The sequence below is a fragment of the Talpa occidentalis genome, unplaced genomic scaffold (assembly GCF_014898055.3).
Source record: "Talpa occidentalis isolate TD23 unplaced genomic scaffold, MPIMG_talOcc4v2.1 talOcc4.13, whole genome shotgun sequence".
NCBI lineage: Eukaryota > Metazoa > Chordata > Mammalia > Eulipotyphla > Talpidae > Talpa > Talpa occidentalis.
The window spans coordinates 41629498-41656221 of record NW_023601322.1 but is presented as its reverse complement, the minus strand read 5'-3'; the positions used below and the strand labels follow the sequence as shown (position 1 = coordinate 41656221).

Here is a 26724-nt window from a genome sequence, read left to right as displayed (position 1 = left end):
TCACATATCAAAGTATGTTGTACACTCAAAACTAATGTCACATTAATTATATTACAACACCAAAAAAGTTAAAAAATAACTTCACACTGCTCAGCAACAGACATTTCCTTCTTCATTTTTAAACATTGGGAGTTTAAACATTTGGGAGTTTTCAGTTCAAAACAGGAAAATAACACCAGTTTACCTTTTATTTTATAGGCATTGGCCCCACTAGGGGTTGGCGTTGCCACGGGAGAACAGGTATGTGGGGCCAGTAGACACTGGCCAGCAGCTAAGGACACCACATACATCAGGCTTCCTTTCCTGTTGTATTCTGAGTTGAGAAATTTTCAGTCTTGGAAACCAAGTCATCTTCTAGCAGCACTTTATTATAACCAGTAGTCAGATATAGTAAATAGTTTGTATATTTTTCTGTAATTCATGCGACTGAGATCATTTATATTTCAAAATATCTAATTAAAATTCATAAGACAGTAATTTAAAGTTGCTGTTGTAAAAGCATAAAGTGCCCTGTATGGTTTTAAGAAAGCCAGCTTCCAAATTGAGTAAACATTATTGCACTCACTTTTTTTGCTTATAAACGAAGCACAAGTGCCTGCCAAACCCTGCGGCAGCCAGCCCACGGGCAGCAGATCTATGCGGAAAGAACAGATTCTCAGTTTTCCCAGCAAAAGGAGCAGCGCCACACTGCCTGGTGCTGTTTTGTTGTCTGTGCCACCTGCTCATTGCTGTCGCTGTAGTTCATCCTGATGCTTTGCTTCATCTCACACTTGCCAGTCGCTATGACAGTTACTCCTAATAGATGATGAGTTGGTGACTTTTCTATGACTCATACTGTTCCACTAGATGATTTGTAAGGGAGTAGAAGGTGCCTGCCTGGACTATCAGGGCTTGCCTCATGCCAAGTGAAGGGGAAGAGTAAATACAGTGCAGGTTTCCTGATGGCTACTAATGAGTGACTTAGAATTTATTCCAGGTTTAGCACTCCCGAAGGCCAAAGCTGACTCTTTGTTGGTTTCATTTTAATTCTATTTCCAGTGCCACAATAGAGTGATATTTAAGCAGTTCCTACAGGCGAAAGCCCTGCAGTTTCTCCAGATTGACAGCTGCAGGCTGGGAAGTGTCAATGAGAACCTCTCAGTGCTGCTGATGGCCAAAAAGTTTGAAAGTAAGGTCACTACGGAGCTCCAGGGCAAACCTCCACTTCCCTGTCCGTCATAAACATTGTACACATGTGCTCCCCTCTGGAGTTTGCTATTTTGATTTTTCTTCGTAATTCTCACTTAGGCTTAATCAGGGCATCTGATGATTTTCATCTGGAATTTCAATCCTAAGTAATATGAATGCCTTAATCAGCCATGGGCAGTGAGAAACACTATACATTCTTTCCTCCATTCCCCTAATACTCTTGGTATTAAATAGAAATCTGTCTTTATTTTAGTTCCTGTTTGTCCTCATGCTGGTGGAGTTGGCCTCTGTGAATTGGTACAGCACCTGATTATATTTGACTTCATATCAGTCTCTGCAAGCCTTGAAAATAGGTCAGTAATGTGTCATTAACTCCAACAGTGTCTCACAATCCAGGCCAGACCTTTTCAAATTCTGCTCTCATAACCAAAGGCACTAAGAAACCTGTTCATGGGTACATCCTCTAATTCAAAGGCCTGATTGCTTTTTATCCCACCATTCCACATGGAGCAGTAGCATGGAACTCTGCTAGAGATCAAAGTCCTTTTTCTTTTAGAGGGGTAGGTTCTTGGTAGCTGATTCAGATTGTTTTCTGAGTACTTGCAGGTGGTGGTAAGAGTTGGATTCCAGATTGAAACCATGAATTTTTCCTCAACCAGCTCCTATGGCTTTCTAAAGCTCTGCTTTCATCCTGTGTACACTCTCTGCTTCTATTAGGTGTCAACTGGAAGTCTTTATTTAGTTCCATCTTCTCAGCATGCCACAGGTAAACTTTAAATTAGGACAATACCTTCAGTCATCTGCATACATACAGCTTTGTTATACATTCTTTCCTCCTAGAATGAAAAGTGATAACAGAGCATTGTAGTGGCAGGAAGGCCCAGAGCAGGGAGCTCTATGATCCAAGCAGATGGGTAAAGGAGAGTCCTGGAGCCCTCGGTGGTTTTTTCAGGCTTTTATTGAGCTTTTACCAGGTACACGGCAGGCAGGGGTGCCAGCAAGTCTTCACCCTTTTTGGGCTCTCTGGTGTTCTCTCATGGTCTCTTCTTCTCTGCTGGTTCTGCTATTTCTGCTACTCTTTCTCTCATTCTCTCGTTCTGCTGGCGTCCCTGTGATGCCGCCCTTATAAGCCCAGTCTCGGCCCAGGTGTGCTCAACTATGCATGCCCACACCCTACTCCAGGTGCCCACCATCAGGCATGCATGTAGGACTACAGGGATCCATCATTAATGCTAATTGCGGGAGGGCGGAAAAGTCTGGTAATTTTTCACTTACCCTACAGTAATCACTGGAAGTATATTGTGAGAGCATACAAACATCAATGGAAAAGTAAACACCAAATTCAGGATTGTGAGAGAAGTGGCACCTAGAAGGGTGTATAGGAGGCTTCACTTATAATGGTTTGTCTTAAGCTGAGTAGTGAGTAGACAGATGTTGCCATTTTGTGTGCCTGAAATACTCTGAACTATAAAAAGTTAACATTCCTGGGTTATTGGCTTCTGTTCAACCATCCCATACTGGGCAGGTTCATTGTTGATTCAGGTTGACAGGAGAATTTAGGAGCCTTTGGTAGGTTTGAGAGGCTGTTAGTGCTGAAGCAAGGGGCCGGATACAGGTAGACCAGGGAGGCAGGCAAGCAGGGACACAGCAACAAGGCTCCCTACCCTCACTTCTCTCTGCCCAGGTGTACATATGCATAGGTCCCGTGATTGCCAGCCTTTCAGCCTGCCTATCCATAATCATGGGTGTATGTGCCCCATGCCCACAGTCCCAAGCACTTTCTGAATCAACACACTGTGGGCTAATGGCGGCAGGAGGCGAAAAAGAACCCAAGTACCCCATGTTCCTTATACCCTCCCATTTCACTTCCTACAGATCTTAAGGGATGAGAAAAAGCTAGACTATATAGGACAAAGCTTTAACTCCCGAGAGTTTATTTTCTTTTCTTTTTTTTTTTCCACCTGGTCTCAGTCCAAGCTCAGAACACAATCCATCACCAGGTTCCAGACTGTGAACTCAGATTGCGCAGTGGTCTAGTCATCATCGACCAGGATTTACAGTGGCAGCTGCAGAGCTCTCCCTAGGCCCCCCTCATCTCTAGCCTGCCCTGCTCCCCCTTACTCCCCGCCCAGGTCCCCTGACCCCACTTCGCCACATTTTCATAATCCTCTCAGGCTCCTAGCAAGCAGCACCGCCTTCAGTGGGGCCCGATCATACAAGGAAAATATTGTCGGCTCATTAGTGGGGCAGCGTCGGGGATCTTAGGGCACCCAGCTCTACAACACTGGCCCATGCCCACCACTAGCCCTACCCTAACCCCACCCCTACCCTACCCTACCTCCACCCCTATCCATACCCTACCCCTACCCAACACCTACCCCTACCCCACCCCTACCCTAACCTCCCCCCGCCTCTACCCTACCCCCACCCTCACCCCACCTTGTGACCACCCAGGAGTGGGTGAAGTGCCCCATGCCACTCCTCTGGACCTCACTGCTGGGGAATGCCAATGTACAAGCAGAACAGCCACCAGCCAGACGCCATGCGGGGCCACACCTCACACCTCTACTTTGTGTTTCTGAGTGAACATCTGCACATTTATTTGTTCTTCAAGGTCCAAAGGTCCTCTCCAGAGAGATGGTTCTTCACTGTAGCTCGTTTACAGTTCACACGTAGCACATACTATAGCCAATGATTTTAGTCTATGTCCACGGAAACCGTAAGGCCTTCTCTTGCCAGTTCCTTTGTGTAACACCTGCACTAGGCACATGGCTGCCCACCACAGCTGATCATTTCCCATGACTGAAGTCAGGCAGCAGAGGTAGTTACAAAACAAGTAGCTGACACCAAATTTGAACACAGATTGGGCGAATCTTAAAACCTGTGCTCTTCTGAATTGTATCTACCTGGAAGGGACCTCATTTGATGATTTTAATCTATTCTTAACTTTTGGCTAAAGGCACTCACATAATCCCAGATATTTATGGAATCTAAACTGACCCCTTTTGGGATCATACTACTTTAAAGTTAAGAGATTTCATTTATGCACCCAAATTGCTTTATCTGAGGCTCTGGTTATTGGATTTGCGTAGAAACACGTGCTTATCAGACAACCCTTAACCCTTCCTTCAGTGTCCATGCCCCTTCTGCTTGACCAGTACGCCGTGAATTGTCTAATTTAAGGCTTTATTGCCCCAATCTGATTCCTTTCTTCCAGAATGTGTGAGTATGTTGATCACTTGCATGAACATTTCAAGCATCCTGTGCTAATCAAGAATGCTTCCTACATGCCTCCTATGGTAAGTTTGGCCACAGGGCCTCACAGAGCAAGCACTGCTGGTTCCTGCTTTACTTGTTCTTGGGAACCAGACCATACAGAACAAAGCTTTGACTCCTCAGTTTATTTTCAATATTTAGAAACAAATGGTCCTTTAGTCAATGTCGAATTCCCACAGCCTGAAGGTCAGGATTAGGAGGTTAAATTGCCCCTGGTGATGCTTCTCTAATTCCAACCTTTCCTTACCAGCTGAGAACGTAAAACATGCCCTCTGTGAGAACAAGACGAGAGAACACTGGCACCACCTAGCAAGTTAGTAAATGAAAAGATTTTCACTACAACTGTGTTATTTTGGTCATTTATCCTCATCATGTACAAGAGATCAGGGCTCATAAGTCAAATTATTATGCTGTATACTTTACACAGCTGTTTTGCAACCCCCTTCCCCCCAGGCTGGGTAGGTTCATCTTTAATTTTCTCAGATGAAAAGATAATTTTGGAGGCTTCGGTAGTCAGGTCTTTAATGCTGAACTAGGACAGACCAGGTTTCTCTGTCGTTTTTTTTCTGGCTGTCTCCTCCCCGTGGTCGTTAACTGTCCTTGTCTCTTATATCCCCACGCCCCACAGCACAATTGTTCCCATTTACATATGCACATGCCCTGTGCAAGACCACAGGTGCTGGTCATAGATAATGGGGGAGGCGTAAAAAGCCTGGTAACTTCATTTACCCTACAACTGCTGGGTCAATTATATCTTGATAAAACAAACAAAATGTGTCTCTCCTGCCCAAAAGGAATAGAGCTCAATTTCATCAAGAGTTTAGATTATTGGGACCTCTCTTTTGGCACAGGGGTTAAAGTCTCAGTGCTATCAAGCTGTCACCAGTCACTGTGGCATAAGTTCGATTCCTGGCCAGGAAGCTGACCCACATGGTACAGCAGACTTCTGTCTCACCCACTGCTCCCCTTAGCAGTGTATTTCAGTAGATCTGCCTGTTTTGCTCCCCACTCTGTCTCAGGTGAATCCTCTCATCCCCTCCACCTCTGGCCTATACCCTAGTTCTTGTATGCATAAATAAAAACAAATCTTTAAAAAATAAATTTATAGTAAAAAAAAAAAGTTTGGGTCATCAAAGGAAGTTTAGTTACTAATCCTGGAAGTAACCAATAAAGTGCTTCCCTCTCTCCCATTTCAAATAATCGGAAACTTCATTAATTCACTTATATCTGGCTTAGATTTTTTTCAATTTTTTTTTTTTTAAGATTTATTTATTTATGCATACAAGAACTGGGGTACAGGCCAGAGGTGTGGGGGTGAGAGGATTCACCACAGACAGAGTAGGGAACAGAAGAGGCAGACTGACTGAAATACACTGCTGAGGGGAGCAGCAGGCAAGACAGGAGAGGTCTGCTGCACCATGTGGGTTGCTCCGCGGCGGGCGGGGATCAAACTGGCACTGCAGAGGCTGCAGATAGCTTCATAGATTGGGTCTAACCCCCTGCGCCACCAGGGAGGCCCTGGCTTGGATTTAAAAGCATTTCTCAGAGCAGTGGAAATACAAAAAGTCTACTTATACTTATTAACACAACTCTTTTGGTCTCTGATAGGATGCTGGTTATTCAACGGAAATGAAAGAAGAATCTGTAAAGCAGCACCAATATCCAGATGGTGAAGTCTGGAAGAAGCTCCTTACTGCTCAAGGGAATTAAGTTCTCAGCCCTCACACATTCTTTTTTAAGTGAAAAGGCTTAAAATTTCTTAGGTATGGTTTTATATATGGGGAGAAAATCATCCTAGTAAAAACGAATCAGTTGAAAGTTATGTCAACGTTAGGAATCAGCTCAGTAGTCATTATTACTTGATCCTTTAAACAAAGGCATTCTCGTATTTGATTCTTAAATAAATTTAGACTTAATTAACCCAAAGTCCAGGAAGATTTTCTTACAAGATTTTACCTTGCTGGTACAGACATTAAACTGTACTTTGAATAAAAGAAGCATGTTGCATAATTTGTTGGGGTAATTGCTTATTCTTTTTAACATTTGTCATAAATTAGCAGAATAAAAATAGTTCTGCAACACCGTGGGGTATCTGGTATACAACAAAGGTAAAAAGACCTCACAGATTGGCCCTGAAGTGGTTTAGCAACTCTTCTTGCTCAGTCTAAACATATTAGAGAACTCACACCAAACTAGGAAGGCACAATGATATTTGTGATATTTTATCACTATATTTAGTGATAAAATGCAACTAGAATTAGAGGAACCACAGAAAAATAGGGCAAAATGTAGTTAAGTCAGCATTTCCAACATACACCCTCACCTTCAGAGCAGCATCCAAATGAGAATACAGCTGTGTATTTTATTTAGGGGGGTTCAGTTAATCTATTTTAGTCAAGAACTGAGCAGAAAGGCAATACAGAAAAAAATAAACCTCACAGATAAATGCAGAACACTTTATTATAGTAATATATAACTTTAAATGTTCATAACCACATTATACATTATCATTGACTCATGATGCTGTTCAGCTGGTTCAAATTTGGGGGAATAGCTTATATAATTATGGAAATTCCTCACCTGCACAAAAATGGGATTGAAATGCATGTACATGTTTTTTGTTAAGAGCATAAATTTTTACCTTCTGACCATATTCATAATCTTAGCATTTCCATATATCCTTGGAGTTAATCAAGCTCAAGGCCTTTTACTGCTAAGAACCAGCAGTTTACTTCCCACTGGCAACATCCTTAATAGTTTGTAAATAAACTGACAGATCACCAAGAGATTTTTTTTACTAGTCCTTCTTTTAAAGCAAAAAAGTTTCACCTGGGCATCCCTTAAAATCACTCTAAACAGCCATTTCCATTTTAATAGAAGGATGAGGACTGTACCCTTCAATCTCAAAGTCTTCAGCTTTGAAATCATCGATTGTCTCAACTTTTCGAAGGATTTTGAGCTTCGGGAAAGGCCTTGGTTCTCGCTGAAGCTGAAAAACATTAGAATTATTTTGCCATATCTGTATAACTTGCTTTAATTCTGTGTCACTTCATGAATCAAACGCACAGTACTTTATCAGCAGAGTATTCCTTTACAGGGGTGTGATAGTGCAGATACCCTGGTTATGCAGGTTAATCAGTCCCTGGTCATGCAACACTAGATGCATGGCAGATGGATTCTCTTTCATGATGTGGATAGTAAAAGATATTTTGTGGAATGATAGTATCAGTAGCCTGGTGGTTTAGCTGGTGGTGTAAGTTTTTTTTTTTTTTTTTTTAAATGTGTAGTGTTTTTTTTTTTTTAAAGATTTATTTATTCATGCATACAAGAACCGGGGTACAGGCTAGATATGCAGGAGGGTGAGAGGATTCACCAGGGACAGAGCGGGGAACAGAACAGGAAGACTGACTGAAATACATTGCTGAGGGGAGCAGCGAGTGAGACAGGAGAGATCTGCTGCGCCACTTGGGTATCTCTCTGGCAAGCCGGATCGAAACTGCACTGCAGAGGCTGCGGACAGCTTCAAAGCACTGTGCTCAACTGCCTGCACCACCAGGAAGGCCCAGCGTAAGTTCTTATAATCAATTGTCCATGTAAATGCTCAAACAGGCCTTGTTTTATTGTACTTCAAAATAGTTTGCTTTTTGAGGGGGGCGGAGCAACATGGTGGCGAGGAGACGCTGCGAGTAAGATCTCCCATTAAAAAAAGTGAATAGGGAGGAAAAGCGGCAGGTCCCAGTGAGAACTGGGACACGGAAGATAAACGGGTGACGCCAGCGAACTGCCCAAAGAAGAAAGTGGCCATAAAAGAGGACCAGAAGGGAGGGAAGCGCAGAACCCTGCTCCCCTCCCCCGCCCACAGAGGCAGAACTCTCCAACCCGCAGAGAGGAGGAAACAACAAACCAAAACGGCCAACAAAAAACAAACGAGGCAGCAAGCGGGACTGTGAGTGGAAAGGAACTATTGCAGCCACCACACCCCGTGAACGGGAGCTGAGGCGAACCCTGCAGGATCCGCCGCGGCAGTGAGGGAACGGCTCCGGGCGCCATTAGAGAAGAACAAAGACCCCGGGAGACGCGCACACAGCCCGGGCTGCCGGTAAGCTGGCGCGGAAAAGCGGCGCGCTTGAAAAGCAAGTGCAGACCTGGATCGCGGCTGCCCAGGTCCCCGCGCCTGCGACCTAGGCTTGCGGGGAGACGACCTAGGCTTGCGGGGAGACGCGCGGAGGTCCTCACTGAGGTGAAGGTCCCTCCCTGAGTGAGCAGGAACCAGGCGCCCAGGCACGGGAGCGGTGCAAAAGGCGCCATTCCCGCGCCACTGAACTGGGCTACAGCCCGCGTCCTGGAACTGAGGGCTTTGAACTGAGACCCGGGGCACGAAAATTCGGGGCGTGGTTTCTCCACGACGGTGGGGCACAAGGCAGACACAGCACCCCAAAGCTGTTGAGGTGTACCCTACCATTCCCGCTCTGTTCTCTGTCCCACGGGGTGGGGGAGGCGAAAAACAGCCCCCCAAGGACAATAGGAGAGATCTCTGGCGCCACCTAGCGACCAGGAAAAAAAAAGTCACTAACACCCTATAAAACAGGACATTTCTTAAGACTGCTTGAAAAGGGCAGAAGGTTTCTGGAGGACCCAGTGGCCAGCCGGGAAGTTATTCCACGCCAGGCCCCTTCCGACCAGCAGTCTGAGCCCACAGAGGGAGCAGGCACCCACGTCCGGGGCAGACCGGGGGCGCAGAAGAGTGTGCCTGAAACCGGAGGCGCAGGGACTGCATCCCGCTTCGCCATTTGAGAACAGGGACATTTCTTCAGTAAAAACTGCCTAAAACCAGCAGAAAGCTCCCCCAGAAGACAGAGATGGCTCCTGGAAGAGCCAGAGGGGAGCGGAGAAGTTCACCCAAGATGTCAGTCAGTCCGAGCAACACAGTGTCCCAACGCATACGACAAATTAGAAAACAGACAGTAGGGAGTAGAAGAACCACACGCAACCTAAAAACTCCTCAGGAAAGAAGCACACCACAAAAAGAAAACCACTCCCCAGATTGCAACGACAGCAACTTGGAAGAACTTCTGAGCCTTCCAGAAAGAGAATTTAAAATTGCCATGATTAAAAAAGTGATAGATCAGAAGAAGGAAATTGAGTCCCTAAAGAGGGAAGTAAGAGAAATGCAGGAGATCAAAGAATTAATGGAGGAACTAAAGAACTCTGGGAAAAGCAGTGAAAGCAGAATAGATGAAATGGAAGAACGAATAAGTAATCTTGAAGACACAGAAATAAAAAGAACCAAAACAGAAAAGGAAAGAGAAGTACGAAGGAAAAAGAATGAAGAAAGACTTCGGGAACTATCTGACTCCATGAGGAAAGGAAATATAAGAGTTATAGGAATTCCAGAAGGAGAGGAGAGAGATGTAGGAACAGAGAAAATATTCATGGATATAATTGAAGAGAACTTCCCAAATGAGAAGAAGGAGCTGAAAATTGATATACAAGAAGCAAGAAGAACACCAAACTTCCACGACGAAAGGAAAAACACAGCAAGACACATAATAGTAAAGCTCCCAAGAATCCAGGACAAGGAAAAAATAATGAAGCTGACAAGAGGGAAGAAACAGATAACATTCAAAGGAAAACCAATCAGGCTGACATCAGACTTCTCTGAAGAAACACTACGGGCAAGGAGAGAGTGGAGGGACATAGTCAACAGACTCCAAGAAAACAGATGCCAACCAAGAATACTCTATCCCGCAAAGCTCTCTTTCCTCCATGAAGAAAGAATATGGACCTTCCCAGACAAAGAGAAACTCCGGAATTTCATTGCGACTAAACCCCCACTCCAAAAAATACTACAAGGAATCCTAAAGCCAGAACCTCAGAGGGACGAATAACAACGAAAAAAGACCAAAAAAAAAAAAAAGTTATTAAAAGAATAAATAAATAAAATCAAAGGAAAGACAAACATAATGGCAAATACAGATGCTAACATATCAATATTAACTCTAAATGTAAATGGACTAAACTCTTCAATAAAAAGACACAGAGTTGCAGCCTGGATTAAGAAACAAAACCCAACTTTTTGCTGTCTCCAGGAAACACATTTAGCTACAAAAGATAAAAATAGGCTCAAAGTCAAAGGATGGAAAACAATCCTACAAGCAAATGGGCCAAAAAAGAAAGCAGGAACAGCTATACTTATATCAGATAAAACAGACTTCAAACTCAAAAAAATAAAAAGAGACCCCAATGGTCACTACATTATGATTAAGGGGACAATACTTCAAGAAGAAATAACACTCATTAACATATACTCACCAAACGAAAGAGCACCAAAATATATCAGACAACTGTTGTCCTCTCTGAAAACAGACATCAGAGAAAACACATATGTAGTGGGAGACTTCAACACACCACTATCAACAATGGATAGATCAACAAGACAAAAAATAAGTAAAGAAACTAAAGCTCTAAATAAGGACCTAGAGCATTTGGGCTTAACAGACATCTATAGAACACTAAACCCAAAAAAAACGGAGTACACATTTTTCTCAAGCGCACACGGATCATTCTCCAGGATCGATCACATACTGGGGCACAAGACAAACATCAACAGATACACCAAGATTGAAATCATACCAACCATCTTTTCTGACCACGAAGGCATCAAACTAGAAATAAATCATAAAAAGAAGGCAAGGAACTATCCTACCTCATGGAGATTAAAAGCCACACTACTGGAAGACCACTGGACTAACGAGGAGATCAAAGAAGAAATTAAAAAATTCTTTGAATTGAATGACAAGGAGGACACCAATATCCTAAATGTATGGGATGCAGCAAAAGCAGTAATAAGAGGAAAATATATAGCAATAGAAGCTCACATCAAAAAACAAGAAAGAACTCAAAGAAACAACCTAATCTCGAAGCTCAAAGATCTAGAAAAAGAACCACAAAAAAACCCCAGAACCAGTAGAAGAAAAGAAATAATAAAAACCAAAGCAGAAATAAATGAAATTGAAACTAAAAAAACAATCCAAAAGATCAATGAAACCAAGAGCTGGTTCTTTGAAAAAATAAATAAAATAGACAAACCCCTAGCCAGGCTCACAAAGGAAAAAAGGGAGAAAGCACAAATACACAGAATCATAAATGAAAGAGGAGAAATCACAACGGACACAGCAGAAATCAAAAGAATAATCAGTAACTACTATGAACAGTTATATGGAAACAAGTTCAACAATCTAGAGGAGATGGACAAATTCCTACAACTCTACAATCACCCAAAGCTAGATAAAGAAGAAATAGAACACCTAAACAGACCAATTACAAGCAGCGAAATTGAAATGGTAATTAAAAACCTCCCCAAAAACAAAAGCCCAGGACCTGATGGATTTACAAATGAATTCTACCAAACATTCAGAGACGAATTAGTGCCTATCCTTCACAAACTCTTCCAAAAAATTGAGAAGGAAGGGACAATACCAAACACGTTCTATGAAGCCAATATTACACTAATACCAAAACCGAATAAGGACAACACAAAAAAGGAAAACTATAGGCCAATCTCCCTAATGAACACTGATGCAAAAATCCTCAATAAAATTTTAGCTATCAGAATCCAACAATGTATCCATAAGATAATTCACCACGACCAAGTTGGATTCATTCCAGGGGCACAAGGATGGTTTAACATCCGAAAATCAATCAACGTTATCCAACACATCAACAAAAAGAAATATAAAAACCATATGATAATATCAATAGATGCTGAGAAAGCTTTCGACAAAGTGCAACACCCATTCATGATAAAAGCCCTTGAAATTCTTGGGATACAAGGAACATACCTCAACATCATAAAGGCCATCTATGACAAGCCAACAGCCAGTATCATTCTCAATGGTGAAAAGCTGAAAGCAATTCCATTAAGATCTGGAACAAGACAAGGATGTCCACTCTCACCACTGCTTTTCAATATAATACTGGAAGTCCTTGCCAGAGCAATAAGACAAGAGAAAGACATCCAAGGAATCCAAATAGGAAAAGAAGAAGTCAAACTATCACTATTTGCAGATGATATGATAATATACATAGAGAACCCCAAAATCTCCACAGAAAAACTAATTCAACTCATCAATCAATCCAGTAAAGTGGCAGGATACAAAATCAACACGCAAAAGTCAGTAGCCTTCCTATACACAAACAATAAATCTGAAGAAGAAGAAATAAAAAAAACCACCCCTTTTATTATCAAAACAAAAAAAATCAAATATTTGGGAATAAATCTAACAAAAGAGGTAAAGGACCTATACAAAGAAAACTATAAAACACTGTTAAAAGAAATAGAAGAAGACACAAAGAAATGGAAAGACATCCCCTGCTCATGGATTGGAAGAATAAACATTATTAAAATGGCCATCCTACCAAAAGCAATATACAGATTCAATGCTATTCCAATCAAAATCTCAATGGCATTCTTCAAAGAAATAGAACAATTATTGATGAAATTCATATGGAATCACCAAAAACCCCGAATAGCCAAAGCTCTACTGAAAAAAAAAGAAGGAAATGGAGGCATCACACTCCCAGACTTCAAACTATACTACAAAGCCATAATCATCAAAACTGCATGGTATTGGAACAAGAACAGACATACAGACCAATGGAATCGAATAGAAAATCCAGAAATAAACCCACAGATTTATGGTCAACTAATCTTTGACAAAGGAGCGAAGACTATGCATTGGAGCAAAGAAAGTTTGTTCAATAAATGGTGCTGGGAAAACTGGGTCGCTACATGCAAAAGAATGAAGCTTGACCACTACCTCACACCATACACAAAAATCAACTCAAAATGGATTAAAGAACTAGACATAAGACCTGAAACCATAAAATACATAGAAGGAAATATAGGCGAAACACTACGGGATTTGCACATCAAAGACATCTTTACAGACACATCACCCAAAGCAGTGATAGTGAAGAGAAAGATAAACAGCTGGGACTACATCAAATTAAAGAGCTTCTGCACAGCAAAAGAGACAATAACAAAAACAAAGAGAAACCCCACCAACTGGGAGAACATTTTTGCACCCAACACTAATGATAAAGGACTGATCACAAAAATCTGCAAAGAGCTGATGAGACTCAGCAACAACAAAGAAAATAATCCAGTCAAAAAATGGGCAGAAGAGCTAAAAAGAAACTTCTCTGAAGAGGAAATGCAAATGGCCAACAGACATATGAAAAAATGTTCAACATCACTTGTAATCAGGGAAATGCAAATCAAAACTACCATGAGATACCATCTCACACCAGTGAGAATGGCACATATTAAAAAAACTAGCAACAACAAATGTTGGCGAGGATGTGGAGAAAAAGGAACTCTTGTGCACTGTTGGTGGGAGTGCAAACTGGTCCAACCACTATGGAGAGCTGTGTGGAGATTTCTGGACCTACTAAACATAGAGCTTCCATATGATCCAGCAATTCCACTCCTAGGTATTTACCCAAAGGACACAGAAACATCAATTCCAAAGAGCACCTGCACTCCTATGTTTATAGCAGCACTGTTTACAATAGCTAAGCTTTGGAAACAACCCAAATGCCCAAAAATAGATGACTGGATCAAGAAGATGTGGTACATATATACCATGGAATATTACTCAGCATTCAAAAAAGATAAACACATGCAATTTGCAGCAACATGGATGGCGCTGGAAGGGATCATGCTCAGCGAAATAAGCCAGAAAGAAAAAGAAAAATACCGGATGGTCTCACTCATAGCAGGAATCTAGAAAACTTAAATAAGGGACCAGGAAAATGAATATAAGAAAGTGAAAATCAAAATCAACAAAAAACTATGAACCAGAGACACTTTTGGGGGGTGGGGGGCGGGAGGGGAAGGATTGGGGTCAGAATGGGGCGTTTGCAATTGTATGGGGGAATATAAAAATAAAATTTAATATTAAAAAAAAAAAACAAAAAAAAAAAACAAAAACAAAATAGTTTGCTTTTTTTTTAAATTGAAGGTATGTGGCAATCCTGCATCAAGCAAGTCTACTAACTCCAATTTTCCAACAGCGTGTGCTCGCTTTGTGTGTCTGTCACATTTTGATAATTCTCACAATAGTTCAGGCTTTCTCATGATTACTGTATCTGTTATAGCGATCAGTGATCTTTGATGCTACTATTGTAATTGTTTTGGGACGCCATGGACTATACCTATAGACGACGAACTTGTGTGTGTGTGCTGACAGCCTCACCAATAGGCTGTTGCTCTGTCTCTCTCACTCTCCCCAGACTGACCTAGTCTTGAGACACAATATTGAAATTAGGTCAATTCATAACCCTTCAGCAGCCTCTTAAGTGTTTAAATGAAAGGGAGAGTCCCATGTTGCTCATTTTAAAGCAAAAACTAGAAATGATTAAGATTAGTAAGGAAGGCACATCGAGTCAAGACAGGCTGAAAGCTAGGTCTTTGCACCAAATAGTTAGTCAAGTTGTGAATGCAAAGGAAAAATTCTTGAAGGAGACTGAAGGTGTCAGTTCAGTGAACACAGTAAGAAAGCAAAAGTCTTACTGCTAATACAGAGTTTTAGTGGTTTGGGTAAATGAAATTAATCACACCATCCCTTTAAGCCAAAGTCCAATCCAGAGCAAGGTCTTGACTCCCTTCAATTTTATAAAAGCTGAGAGAAGTGAGGAAGCTGCAGAAGCAGCATAAGATTTGATCCGTAAGGTATGAATTCATGACTCATTCATGAGATTTAAGGAAAAAGCTCCCTCCATAATACCAAGTGCAAGGAAAAGCAAAAAGTGCTGGTAGAAGCAGCCTCAAGTTAGCCAGAAGATCTAGCCGAGATAATTGATGACAGTGGCTATACTAAATAGTTTCCATGGAGACAAAGCAGCCTTGTGTTGGAAGAAGATGCCATCTAAGTCTTTCATAGCTACTGAGGAGACATCGATGCCTGGCTTCAAAGGACTATTCAGAGGACTCCAATTAGAGGTTAATTAATGCAGGTGGTGACTTTAAGTTAAAGTCATGTTCATTTACCACTGCAAAAATCCTAGGCCCTTACACATTATGCTAAATCTAGCTTGCCTGTGCTCTATCAACAGAACAAACCCTGGATGACAGCACATCTGTTTACAATATAGCTTACTAAATACTGTTTATATTCACCTGCTCAGATAAAGACTTCTTTCAAAATATTACTATTCACTGACAATGCACCTCGGTCATGTTCGTTGGAAATGCCACCCAAGAGCTCTGACAGAGATGTGCAAGATTAATGTTGTCTTCATACCTGCTAATGTAACACCTATTCTCAGCCCATGCATCAAGGAGTAGTTTTAATTTTCAAGTCTTACTGAAGACATAGATTTCATAAGGCTACAGTTGCCACAGTCAATAATTCTTCTGATATATATGGGGCAAAGTCAACTGAAAATCTTCCAAAAAGGATTCACGTTTCTAGATGCTATTAGGAACATTCATAATTCATGGGAGGAGGTAAAAATATCCACATTAACGGAAATTTGGAAGAAGTTAACTCCAACCCTCAACTTCTTAAAGATGACTTCAAGGGGCTCAAGATTTGAGCAGAGGAAGTTAACTACAGATGTGGTAGAAATAGCAAAAGAACTTTGACAGACTTAAAGGCAGAACCTGAAAATGTGACTGCATTGTTGCAATCTCATGATGAAATTTGAATGAAAGAAGAAATGCTTCTTATGGATGAGTAAAGTAGCTTCTTAGAATCCATCAGTGGAGAAGAAACTGAACATTGCTGAAATGAAAATATTACATTTATAAGCTTAGCTGAGAAAATAAGTAGCAGGGCTTGAGGCTTGACTCCAACTTTAAAAGAAGTTCCACTGTGGATAAAATGCTATGAAACAGCATTGTATGATACAGACAACTCTTTCATGAAAGAATCAACTGATTTGGCACACTTCACTGTTTACTTTCAGAAATTGCTAGTCACCCCAACCTTCAGCACCCACTACCCCATCAGTCAGCAGCATCAACATTACGAGGCAAGACCTTCCACCAGCAAAAGCGCATGACTCACTGAAGGCTCAGATGATAGCATATTTTAGCAATAGAGAATTTTAAATTAAGGTATGCAAACATTTTTTTCTTTACATAATGCTACTGCACATCAAATAGGCTACAGTATATTATAACTTTTATATATGCTGGGTATCTGAAAATTCACAACTCAATTCAGTAGTCTGGATCTGAACTTGCATCTATGAGGTGTGCCTGTATTAAGGATGGGACATAGTTTGACTTGTGCCATTTGTTACTCATAACTTGGTATGGTGACGGAGTTCCAGAATCCTTATCCCAACTTAGTGGCAGAATGAGCAAGGAAAGATGGTATCTGTTGACAGTTAACAGGATTAACGATTAACAATTAGCTAGGATTCCTGTGATGAACAGTAAAGATGAGGACACAGGTCATGACCTCACATTATTCTATCCAGTTCGACTAGAGCAGAAAACCAGGGACGCTTTGGGATAAAGTGTCCTGAAGTCACCCTCTAATCAAAGGCAACCAAGCTCCCTAAAAGGCGTTGTAACTTTCAAAACCTGATGTAATCTGGAAAGGGCTAAAAAGGGTTTGAAATTTCTTTCTTGGCACTCATTAAGCACAGAAACTCGTATTTTTATTGCCATTTCAAATCACCATTTGTTATCTGCTTTAACATGGATCTGAGCAGACAGGCTTTAGAAAGATCATACCTAAATACTGACCTTAGCATAAAATTAAGGGAAAACACTTGCACTTCAATTCTCTTTCAAATAAAAATAAGAGCTGAAATGCCACTTCCAGGAAGGTGCCAACCTTCCTGCCTGATCTGAATGTGGCTCCTCCTCTCTGGTATGGGCATACCTCAGAAATATTTCAGGTGGCTTCCAGACCACCATAAAAAAGCAAGTATCACAATAAAGCAAGTCACACAATTTTATGTTTATAGGCTTTTAAGTATGTATTGTCTAAAACACTATGTACTTAATTAAAAAATACTTCATTACTAAAAAATGCTAGCCATCACCTGAGTCTTCAGCAAGCTGCAGTCAAGAACTTTTCTTCTGCAGTCACAACTTGACTGGTGCAAGAGAGACCTACCTTTATGCCTACTCAGCTTTCAACAATAAGTTTCATCATTCTTAGTTTTTGATTTAAATTGAGAGATGTGCTACTCTTCCTTTCCCTTGAATATTTAGAGGCCATTGTAGGACTATAACTGGCCTGCTCTAAATATTGTGTCTCAGGGAACATGAAGGCCAGGGGAGAGGGGAACAGCCAGCCGTGGAGAAGTCACAATAAACACATTTGTCAGTTAATTTCCTTGTTTTGTATGGGTCCAGTTCATGGTGCACCAAAACACAACAATAACATCAGAGACCAGTGATCAGAGATCCCAGAACCCGTCATGTTAAGTGTCTGTGGCTGCTGAGCTGAGTGCCTGCCTTGCCCCTGGTCCCACCTGTCCCTAAATGGGAGTCCTGCAGCAGGAATAAGTCATCTTATCTCCGCACAGCACAGAGCAGAATGCCTGTTTCATGAGGGATGTTTCATCAACCTTTTACCAAAAGAAAGTACCCAACTCTAAAGTGTAACAGACAGTCATCTTACCTGCACTTTTAGCGGCTCAATGTGATTCAGGTAAATATGTGCATCTCCCAAAGTATGTACAAAATCGCCTGGCTAAATTCCATGGGAGAAAGCAAAAAAGTAAATATTTTTGTTTCAATTCCTTTCAAACACACCATTTAAAAGACATTATATGGAGTGTTCAGACATCCCAAGCCTTTTCCAAAAATAATTTAAATAGTGTAGCTTTTAAGAAAGTTAATTCATGAAAATTGTAAACCTGTACATAAACTTGTTAGTTCATGCAGGCCACAAGGACAAGAAAGTTCCATAAAAGGCAGAAAGTGAGCAAGCTCATTTCTTATTTTAAAGAACCTAAGAGCTTTGCGTATTGAGCTGACAACAGTCCACTCTTCTCAAGAGGAGCCTACCTTCAGGCCTGTGATGTGTGCGATCATGTAGGTGAGCAAGGAGTAGCTGGCAATGTTGAAGGGCACGCCCAGGCCCATGTCTCCTGACCTCTGGTACAGCTGGCAGGATAGCTCACCATTCACCACATAGAACTGGCAAAGGGCATGGCATGGAGGTAGGGCCATCAGAGGAAGATCTGAGGAGTCAGCACAGAGGAATTTAAGGAGGGTGCTTTTAAAGAACATAGCTAAAGGCAAAGCCAAGACAGGAGAAACAGAAGCCAACTCATATAGTGGAAATCACAACAAAGGGCCACTGGGCCAGTGAGGCCCATGACTAGCACCTTCCATCAAGTCAAAAGGTGACCATCCCACTGCTTAAAGTCTTAAAAGGCTTTAAGAAAGTCCTTAAAATATTCAGTCTCCTCCAACCACAACAATCTTTTTCTCAGTGGTCCCACTGGGGCTTGATGTCACAAACCAGATGGAGACATATCTACCAACAGGAGACTTCTGCATTTGTGCATTTATAGCTGAATCCATGCTATTCCACATGATCGGAAATATGTGTTACCTTCATTGCACCAGACTACAAATAGAGGAACAGTCCATTCATTGCAGGGGTCACAGGAAACTGGTGTGTCAGGCACACCATCTGGTATTCAGTTTCTATTATAAATGCAAATATTCTACTGTGGGCAATATTTATCATACTTTGACAGAGCTTGATTTTATAACAGAACTATTTAACATGTTAGTGAAAGCCAGGTCTGAAACTTCATCTGTTCTAACTTAAAGCATTAAAATCATAAGGGTATTTTGGCAATTAAAAGCCCCTTTTGGAGGAGGAATGTGCATAAGTATACAAACTAAGACCCAAATCTGGGTTCAACCCATCTTCTGAAGGTGAAAATGGGGCTAAATGTGACTTGCCCCCCAGGATTTCCCAACCAACACTGCTTCCATTCGTGCTAACAGTAAAGTTAGGACAAAAGGATAATTGGGATGCTTTCAACCTTTTGGATTCCAAGCACACATGATGATTCTTCTGTCATCAGGGTTGGTTTTGATCGTGTCAATCACTTTTTGCAGCTGGTCTACTCCTTGACCTGAATAATCTGTAGAATTGTCACAAAGAGAGAGTAGGCATACACTTTAATCACCACATCTTATAAGATGGGCTCAGAAGTCATCTACCACATTGTCCTTCCACAGCACCCTTGGCCCATGGTTGACCTTGATCCAGCACACTTAATTTCTCCAATGTCACTGGGTGATGTTGAGTTCCAGGTCCTATCTAGACTTCTAGGTCTGTCTTCTGGAGCCATGACAAAGTCTATGTTTTTTTCTACCTAAGAAAGTCCTTAAAGGGCATCCCCAGTGGTGCAGTGGCTTGAGCGCCGGGCTATGAAGCTGTCTCTGAAGTGCGGGTTCGATCATGGCCAGCCATGGAGAGACCCACATGGCGCGGCAGACCTCTTGTCGCATCTGCTGCTCCCCTCAGCAGTGTATTTCTGCCGTCTGCCTGTTCTGCTCCCTGCTCTGTCTCTGGTGAATCCTCTCACCCTCCTGCGCCTCTGGCCTGTACCCCAGCTCTTGTATAAAAATAAATCTTTAAAAAAAAAAAAAGAAAAAAAGGAAAAAAAAGAAAGTCCTTAAAATATTCAGTCTCCTCCAACCACAACAATCTATTTCTTCCAGTAGTCCCATTGGGGCTTTTATCTCCAGACACATCAATCACTCGTTTCTCACTTCACTGACACAATCTAGTTCATCCATGTTCCATATAAAGTACTGATCTTAAACAACATCTAATATTCTATATACATTCTGACTCGAGGACTATGGATTCCTATGACCCAGGCTCTATTCTTCTATATTTCCATTTAAATTAAAATTCAGCAGCTAAACAACTATTAGCTTGTAAATTTCAAGAAACCTCCATAGTGATTACACCATTATGTATTTTTTCTTCCATTTCTGGTTTCTGGACTTCAAATACTTGCCTTCCTTGAATGGAACTAGAGGCTGACAAGTGAAGAACTTGTTTTTACAGGTTAAACTTCCATTTCCTGGTGACAGACTATGTTCTAGTTCAGTTCTTACATTGGGAGTGCAGTGGGGAAGTCCTATCACAATCACAGTTCCAAGAAAAGGTTAACACCAAGTAAACAATGAACTGTGATGGCAAAATTCTGTGTCCTGTTGTGGTAATTACCTAAATTGACACCTGCTAAAAATGTACACACGTGTGCACACACAAATGAGTTCAAGTAAAAATGAGAAAATCTGGAAAGTTCTGTGAATTTTACCAATATCAATTTATGTAAGAGATTACACAGAATGATGTCATTGGGGGAAAATGGGTGGAGGGTTCAAGACAAAAACTTTAAGACGACACTCTCCTACTGCAACCCAACAGTTGAGCATTCATACAACTCTAAACTAAGGCCGTAATTTTGTTAGGCTCCTTAAGCTCTTGCTTAATAAATAATTGAACACCAGGCAGGATTTAACGCACAATTAAGCTGGGAGAGTAGCCTCACCCCTTAGAATGTCCTAGGGCGGAGGTTACAAACTAGTAACTGACAGACCAATTACTTGCAGAAAGCATTTGGTGCACATAGCATTTTTTTTTTTTTTTGCATTTATGGTAAAGTTTATGTAACATTAAATCAACTATTTTAATCATTGTAAGTGTGTAACTGGTGGCGTTAAGGTACATTACCAGTACTGTGCAGCCACCACCACTGTCCATTCCAGATCTTTTTCATCTTCCCAAACTAAAGAGTTGTATCCATTAAACAAGTCCCAGTCCCTGGCAACCACCAGTCTACTTTGTCTCTATGAATTTGCCTATTCCAGGACCATATGGCATTTAAATTTACTGAAGTTGCCAACATTCAAAAGATCTCAAAATCACACATAAAAACGCAGGTGTTAGATTTTTTACTGCAGAATTCTACCATCAGGCCTCAATCCCTCCAGCTGACTGGGGGAGAAATGTGACTGCCCCCTTCGGATGACTCATGCTCTCCAGGTCTCTGCCCAACCAGAAAACTGTGACTGACTGCACACACGCAGACACATGTCCAAGGTAGGCATTTGCTTTAGCAACCCCTGGCCTGAGGCCATGCAGGACAAGAAGGGTCAAAAGACTGCGGCTGGGTTCTGTGGTTCTGTGACACTCAGCAAATGGGGCCGATAACAGAGGTGGACATCCAGTAGTGAGATATCTCGTCTTCCACCAGTCCTCTTGAGGAGCGGAGAGGGTGACTGAGAACTGTGTTGTCACATCAGTGCCACCCATGGTGTGTGTGTCGGGTAGCTCAGTCTTGAAAAGGGAAATCTAAATTGCAAGGCATCCCCTGGTGTCTTCTCCACCAGAGGAACTTTCTACCCTTCCCCCCAACATAGCAGCAAATAGTGTTGCAACAGCTAACGACACCGGGCATGGCACCTGCCATCGGTATGGGGGGCTAGTCACTGAGCATGTGCTCTGACCTCATTAAGTGTAGATGTGACTCCTCCACATGAATCTGAATTTATACCTCTCACAGGTAAAAGTTACACCTCAGCAATCCAGACACTGACCTCTCATCCCAGAGACTGCACTTGAAACAGCAAGTTCATGCTATACAGGTACTCAGGAAATCCGAGCCATCACTGTCTCCTCACCTGAATCTTTATCTTTGTACTCTGCCCCAAAATGTCTCCACTGAAAGCCATAAACGGGGCCTAAATCCCCTTCTTCTCTGTTGGAGAACCCAAGGCTGTCCAAAAAGTCTCGGGACCCATTGGCATCCCAGATTTTCACTCCCTTGGAAGACAGTTCATTAGCATTTGTGGATCCCTGGAAGAGATAGGAAGACAGGCATCCAGGTGAACTGAGCCATCAAAATTGGTCCAACAGCCTCCCAAGCAGGCCTCCAGATTATGCTGACAGCGGTGGGGTTGGGGGAGGGCGGGAGGAGAAAGCAGGCCCACAACATGACCCCCACCTCTCCATCCTATTTAAGCAGGAACCACCCTCTCAAAGCATTTTTTCCCTAGCCCCAACAACTAAACTTCAAGTTCTTTCATTATTCCCACCTCCTTCAGTGAAGTTGTTTTTTAGTGAAGAAGTTGTTTTTTAGTGAACTTCAGTGAAGAAGTTTTTTAACCAGTTGTTTTATCCACATAAGATGGCCAGAATTAACTTATCATCTGTTCAGTGTCTCTTACCTGGCATTCAGGATGTGTCTACTGGTTGGCCTAATCAACATTAGTTTTTCTGGCAAACGTATCAGTGATAAATTTTGTATATGGCACTGTTAAGTTATGCTTACCCCTAACCTATACTTTAAGTAGTAGTTGTTCTGTTTTTGTTTTTGCCAAGTACAAACCATGTGTTTATTTCTAACATTCCACCTCCCCAGATTTGGCTCATGTCATCCAGGTCAAGGAGAGACCCACGGGGCTCCAGGTATGACATTGAGTCAGTTACAAGAAGGGCTGGGTGCCACACTCCTGGGCTCTGTGCCTGCCTTCATCTCTGACCAGCTCCCTCACCATTCTGGTCTCCTGCCCACATCTACAGAACAGTGGTATTCACCGCATATATGATTGTGAGGGATTAGATAAAACAAGCAAAACACCAGGTGCTCAATAAATACTACTGCAGACCCCATCTCGTCATCTGTCCACAGATTTCAGCTGACTCCTGTATTTTACTGAGCACCAATGGAGCAACTCATCAGAAGTGAGTCTGATGTGTTCTTGACAAGGATTTCTTAGAGCCCTGAATTCACAAGCTTTCAGATTAAACAGGTGAATGCATCTTATTTCTGGGCATGTAGATTCCTCCCTTTCTGTCACTGAGTTTATATTAATTTTTTCATTTCCAACAAATCATTTCTCAATCTTTCACACGGAGCTTCAAAAATTTCCTCTTTCCATCCACTAAGATTGGGCTCTAGCTAATTGACCAATCTATTCTGAGATTTCTGATGATGCTTTGGAACTAGAGGCTCACCAGCAGTTAAAGTAGCCAACACATAAGAAAATACCCCAAGAACACAGAACTAGGAAAGACTGGATTGTATCCAAATCTAAACCCTATCTAAAAAGGGATTAGGCAGCTTAGGTATGGTTTGGCCAAAAACCACTCAAGACACAGCAACTGCTCTGAGGAAGGGATTCTCCCTTCTAGCCTGGCACAGAATAGAGCCTATCTCTTCACATTCTGACCAGCACCAGCCAGAGTATCACTGGTAAGAACCAGGAGTGCAGCGAGGAGAGGCTCAGGCGCGGTTGCTGCCAGACTCCAACACACTCCAGTCTCCCTAGGCACCTACTCCATTCTTTGAAAGTATAGCCTGTTACTAGAGACCCTTCTCACTTATAACACAGGAACATGGCTGGGTTTTATATTCTGTGATCCATGTATGTGAGTACCTACTATGTGGCAGGCCCTAGGGTACAACAGTGAACAAAAGGATAAAGTTCTCCATCTTCATGGAGCTTACAATACATTTTACTTATCTATTTATTGGCAGACATTATACATCAGATGATGGTTCTCCATAGAGATAACAAAGGTGAGGTGGGAGGAGAGTGTGGGTGGGTGATCATAGTCTTAGATCACACTGGGTCATTGGGCAGAGATGAGGCAGATAAGGGAGTCTTGCTATATGTGAGGAAATAGGATTCTGGGAGCAGTAATGTGAAGTTCCAGAGTTCTAGGTAGGGATGTATAGGCTTGTCATTGGCTCAAAGATTAGCAACGAGGCCAGAACTGGACCAGGGGACCCAGTGAGTGCCTCACTCTGACCATGTGAAATGGGACCAGTAAAGCCTTTCAGTTGCAGTGTGACATGATCTGACTTTAAAGGACCTCATTGGCACTATGTTAAAAACAGATGCCTACTTCCATCATCAGCAATTTCTTTACCTTGATAAACCACAACAGCTCTTCCAAAACACCTTTCCAGAAAACACGTTTGGTTGTCAGCAGAGGAAATTCATCTGAAAAACAATTTGCCATAAGTTGGAGACAGGAAAATGGAACACACCCTCCAGCTTTCTCAGTAGAAGAAAACTGTCCAGGGACACAAGCCCTCCAGCAACCACAGAAATAACTGGAAACTGTGACTCCTGCCCCATGGGTGGAGTCATGGGCTGCAGGGCATGTCAGTGACACCGCTTAGACTTAAGTCTGCCCTCCTGAGCAGCTAAACCATGGGACACAGGAATTCCAGAGAGAAAGGGTGGGGACAAGGCAGAGAGGCCATATAGGCGGAGACAGAGCTACCACCCACTGCTTAGTTTGTGTGAAGCCTCCATAGAGGTATGAAGACAACATTCACTTGGACAAAGGCTGAGGGATCCCAGGACTATTCCATGATTTTTCAGCTAGGGAAAACATGCTCGGACTAGAGGCTAGCAGATAGCATATTGGCCAAAAAAGAAAAATAGTATGTAAAATACTTGCAAAGTCAATTAACCTCTTTTTTTTTAATGTACCAAAAAATAGTGACTTTAAACACCTTATATGCATGATCCTACTTAACCCTGAAAAACACCCTTCTGGAGGTACCATTCTGATCTCTATTTTACAGGCACAGGAAGGTAATACAGAAGTTCGTGTGAAGCAATAGCAAAATAAAAATGTAAAAGCTTATCTCTAAATTTGTAATCATTCAGTTCCCATTATTAGATGTATAGTTGACAGTCATGTAACAAGGATAGATTTTGCAAGCACCTAGCTTTATCAGTATTGTCTGCTGAACAGTATTTCCTTCATTTTGAGCATATGGGATATGAATTTTTTGAGTTAAGTAACTCGCCCTAGTCTCAGCAGAGGGGCTGTATTAAAAACTAGAACTGTGGTTCTCTGCGGCCACTGCACCTGGAGCTACAGGAAGGTGGCCCCTCTGCTCAGATGAAGCGCCCTAAGCTGTCACAGGAGACCAACCACCGCAGCCCGCGGGCAGAATGGGGCAACTGAAAGCACAAGTTCCCGCCAAAGTCTCTCAACTCAGCTTTCATCCTCTTTGCGCCATTGCCCGGCCCATATAATCCTAGCTTCAGTTTTTAAAAAACTTGCAGAGGGCCTCCCTGGTGAATTCTCTCACCCTCCCGCGCTTCTGACTGTACCCAGAGCATGTATAAACAAAACAAACAAACAAACAAATAAATAAAAAACATGCCTCTATTAAAAAAAAAAAAAAAACTTGCAGAGCGGAACGACCCAAACCAGGGAAGCATGAAGAGGGGCAGAAGAGGGACCTCTAGCCAAGCCTTTGGACAAGGCCAGGCCAGGCCGACCCCCGCGCACTCCAGCCTGGGGCAAACATTCCCAGACCAGGAGGCGACAGCAGAAGCGAGCGCTGCAGAGCACACCCTGGGGTCGGGAGGCCCAGCGCGGCTCCACGTCCCAGCTGTCACTCGCGCTTACGTGGCCCTCGCAAATCCTGGGTCAAACTGAGTCTGGGCGTCTGCGTGTGTGGAAGGCGGACGAGGCTGCGCCTCCCACGCCGCAGCACGGAGGGCGGGACTCGGGGTCGCCGCCGGGTGCCGTCTCCCGCCCGCCCCCGGCCGCGGTCACCTCTCAGGCTGTAGCGCGCCTGCAGGCCGAACACCGACAGGGTGCCGGTGCCCGTGCGGTCCTCCTTCCTGAAACCGCAGCGGAGGATGTGCTCCACCTGCCCCAGGTACTGCAGCTCCCCGTGGCGCGTCGGCGGAGGCTCGGCGCCCCGCTCCTGCGCGGGGGGCGGCGCCGCCCGGCGCGGCACCTCGGAGTCGGCGGCGGGCATGGCCGGGGCGCGGCTGCGGGGCCGCCAGGGAACCGCCGGGGAACCGCGCGGGAGTCGGCCGGGCGGGGAAGAGGGCGGGAAAGAGGGCGGGATTCTTTCCGGGAGCCTTTTTTCCCGCCGTCGCGCCCTGACTCCGCCTCTTCCTGCTCCGCGGCGCAGGTGCTGCCCGGAGCGCGCCGGCCCCCGCCCCCTCGAGCCCCAGGTGCGCGGGGCGACGCGCTCGCGGCCCCGGGAATCGGAAGTTCGCGGAATCGCGTCGTTTTGTGGCGGTGTTAAAAGTTTAGGACCTTTGGCCGGGAAAGAACTAAAACCTGGAAACAACCCAAATGCCCAAAAATAGATGACTGGATCAAGCAGATGTGGTACATATACACCATGGAATATTACTCAGCATTCAAAAAAGATAAACACATGCAATTTGCAGCAACATGGATGGCGCTGGAAGGG

At 43.0% G+C, this 26724-nt stretch overlaps 2 protein-coding genes and 2 non-coding genes across 6 annotated transcripts in view; 1 reads left to right on the top strand and 3 right to left on the bottom strand.

Annotated features, from left to right (window-relative positions):
* The window catches only part of ENOSF1 (enolase superfamily member 1), a 33830-nt gene extending 27364 nt beyond the window's left edge, over window positions 1-6466 (top strand). For 2 of the 3 annotated variants that reach the window (XM_037508760.1, XM_037508761.1), the window contains 5 exons: window positions 199-240; window positions 1039-1168; window positions 1442-1541; window positions 4406-4487; window positions 6073-6466. In XM_037508760.1, the coding sequence (XP_037364657.1) occupies window positions 199-240; window positions 1039-1168; window positions 1442-1541; window positions 4406-4487; window positions 6073-6174 (456 nt within the window). In that variant the 3' untranslated portion in view covers window positions 6175-6466. Of the gene's footprint in view, window positions 1-198; window positions 241-1038; window positions 1169-1441; window positions 1542-4405; window positions 4488-4714; window positions 4778-6072 lie in introns of all 3 variants that reach the window. The other variant, XR_005124648.1, reaches the window with a different exon arrangement.
* On the bottom strand, window positions 3151-3238 carry LOC119243854 (small Cajal body-specific RNA 18). The gene has a single exon (XR_005124856.1). It is a non-coding gene; the product is annotated as a small Cajal body-specific RNA 18 (non-coding RNA).
* On the bottom strand, window positions 3316-3455 carry LOC119243869 (small Cajal body-specific RNA 17). The gene has a single exon (XR_005124870.1). It is a non-coding gene; the product is annotated as a small Cajal body-specific RNA 17 (non-coding RNA).
* Window positions 6467-6914: 448 nt separating the features above from the next.
* Window positions 6915-26290, bottom strand: TYMS (thymidylate synthetase). The gene is made up of 7 exons (XM_037508759.2): window positions 26070-26290; window positions 24414-24487; window positions 22160-22334; window positions 19498-19599; window positions 18503-18678; window positions 18114-18185; window positions 6915-7453 (listed from the first exon to the last, which is right to left on the bottom strand). The coding sequence occupies exons 1-7, from the start codon at window positions 26275-26277 to the stop codon at window positions 7316-7318; spliced, it is 945 nt and encodes a 314-aa protein (XP_037364656.1). The 5' UTR covers window positions 26278-26290; the 3' UTR covers window positions 6915-7315.
* Between the last annotated feature and the right edge of the window lie 434 nt (window positions 26291-26724).

Excerpts from the sequence above, each read along its gene's own strand:
- TYMS (XM_037508759.2), bottom strand. The coding sequence starts at position 26,277 with ATGCCCGCCGCCGACTCCGAGGTGCCGCGCCGGGCGGCGCCGCCCCCC. Across the intron at positions 19,600-22,159 it reads GTACAAAGATAAAGATTCAG|ATTATTCAGGTCAAGGAGTA; the intron begins GTGAGGAGACAG and ends ACAATTCTACAG. Across the intron at positions 18,679-19,497 it reads GTGTGCTTGGAATCCAAAAG|ATCTTCCTCTGATGGCCCTA; the intron begins GTTGAAAGCATC and ends CTGACTCCTCAG.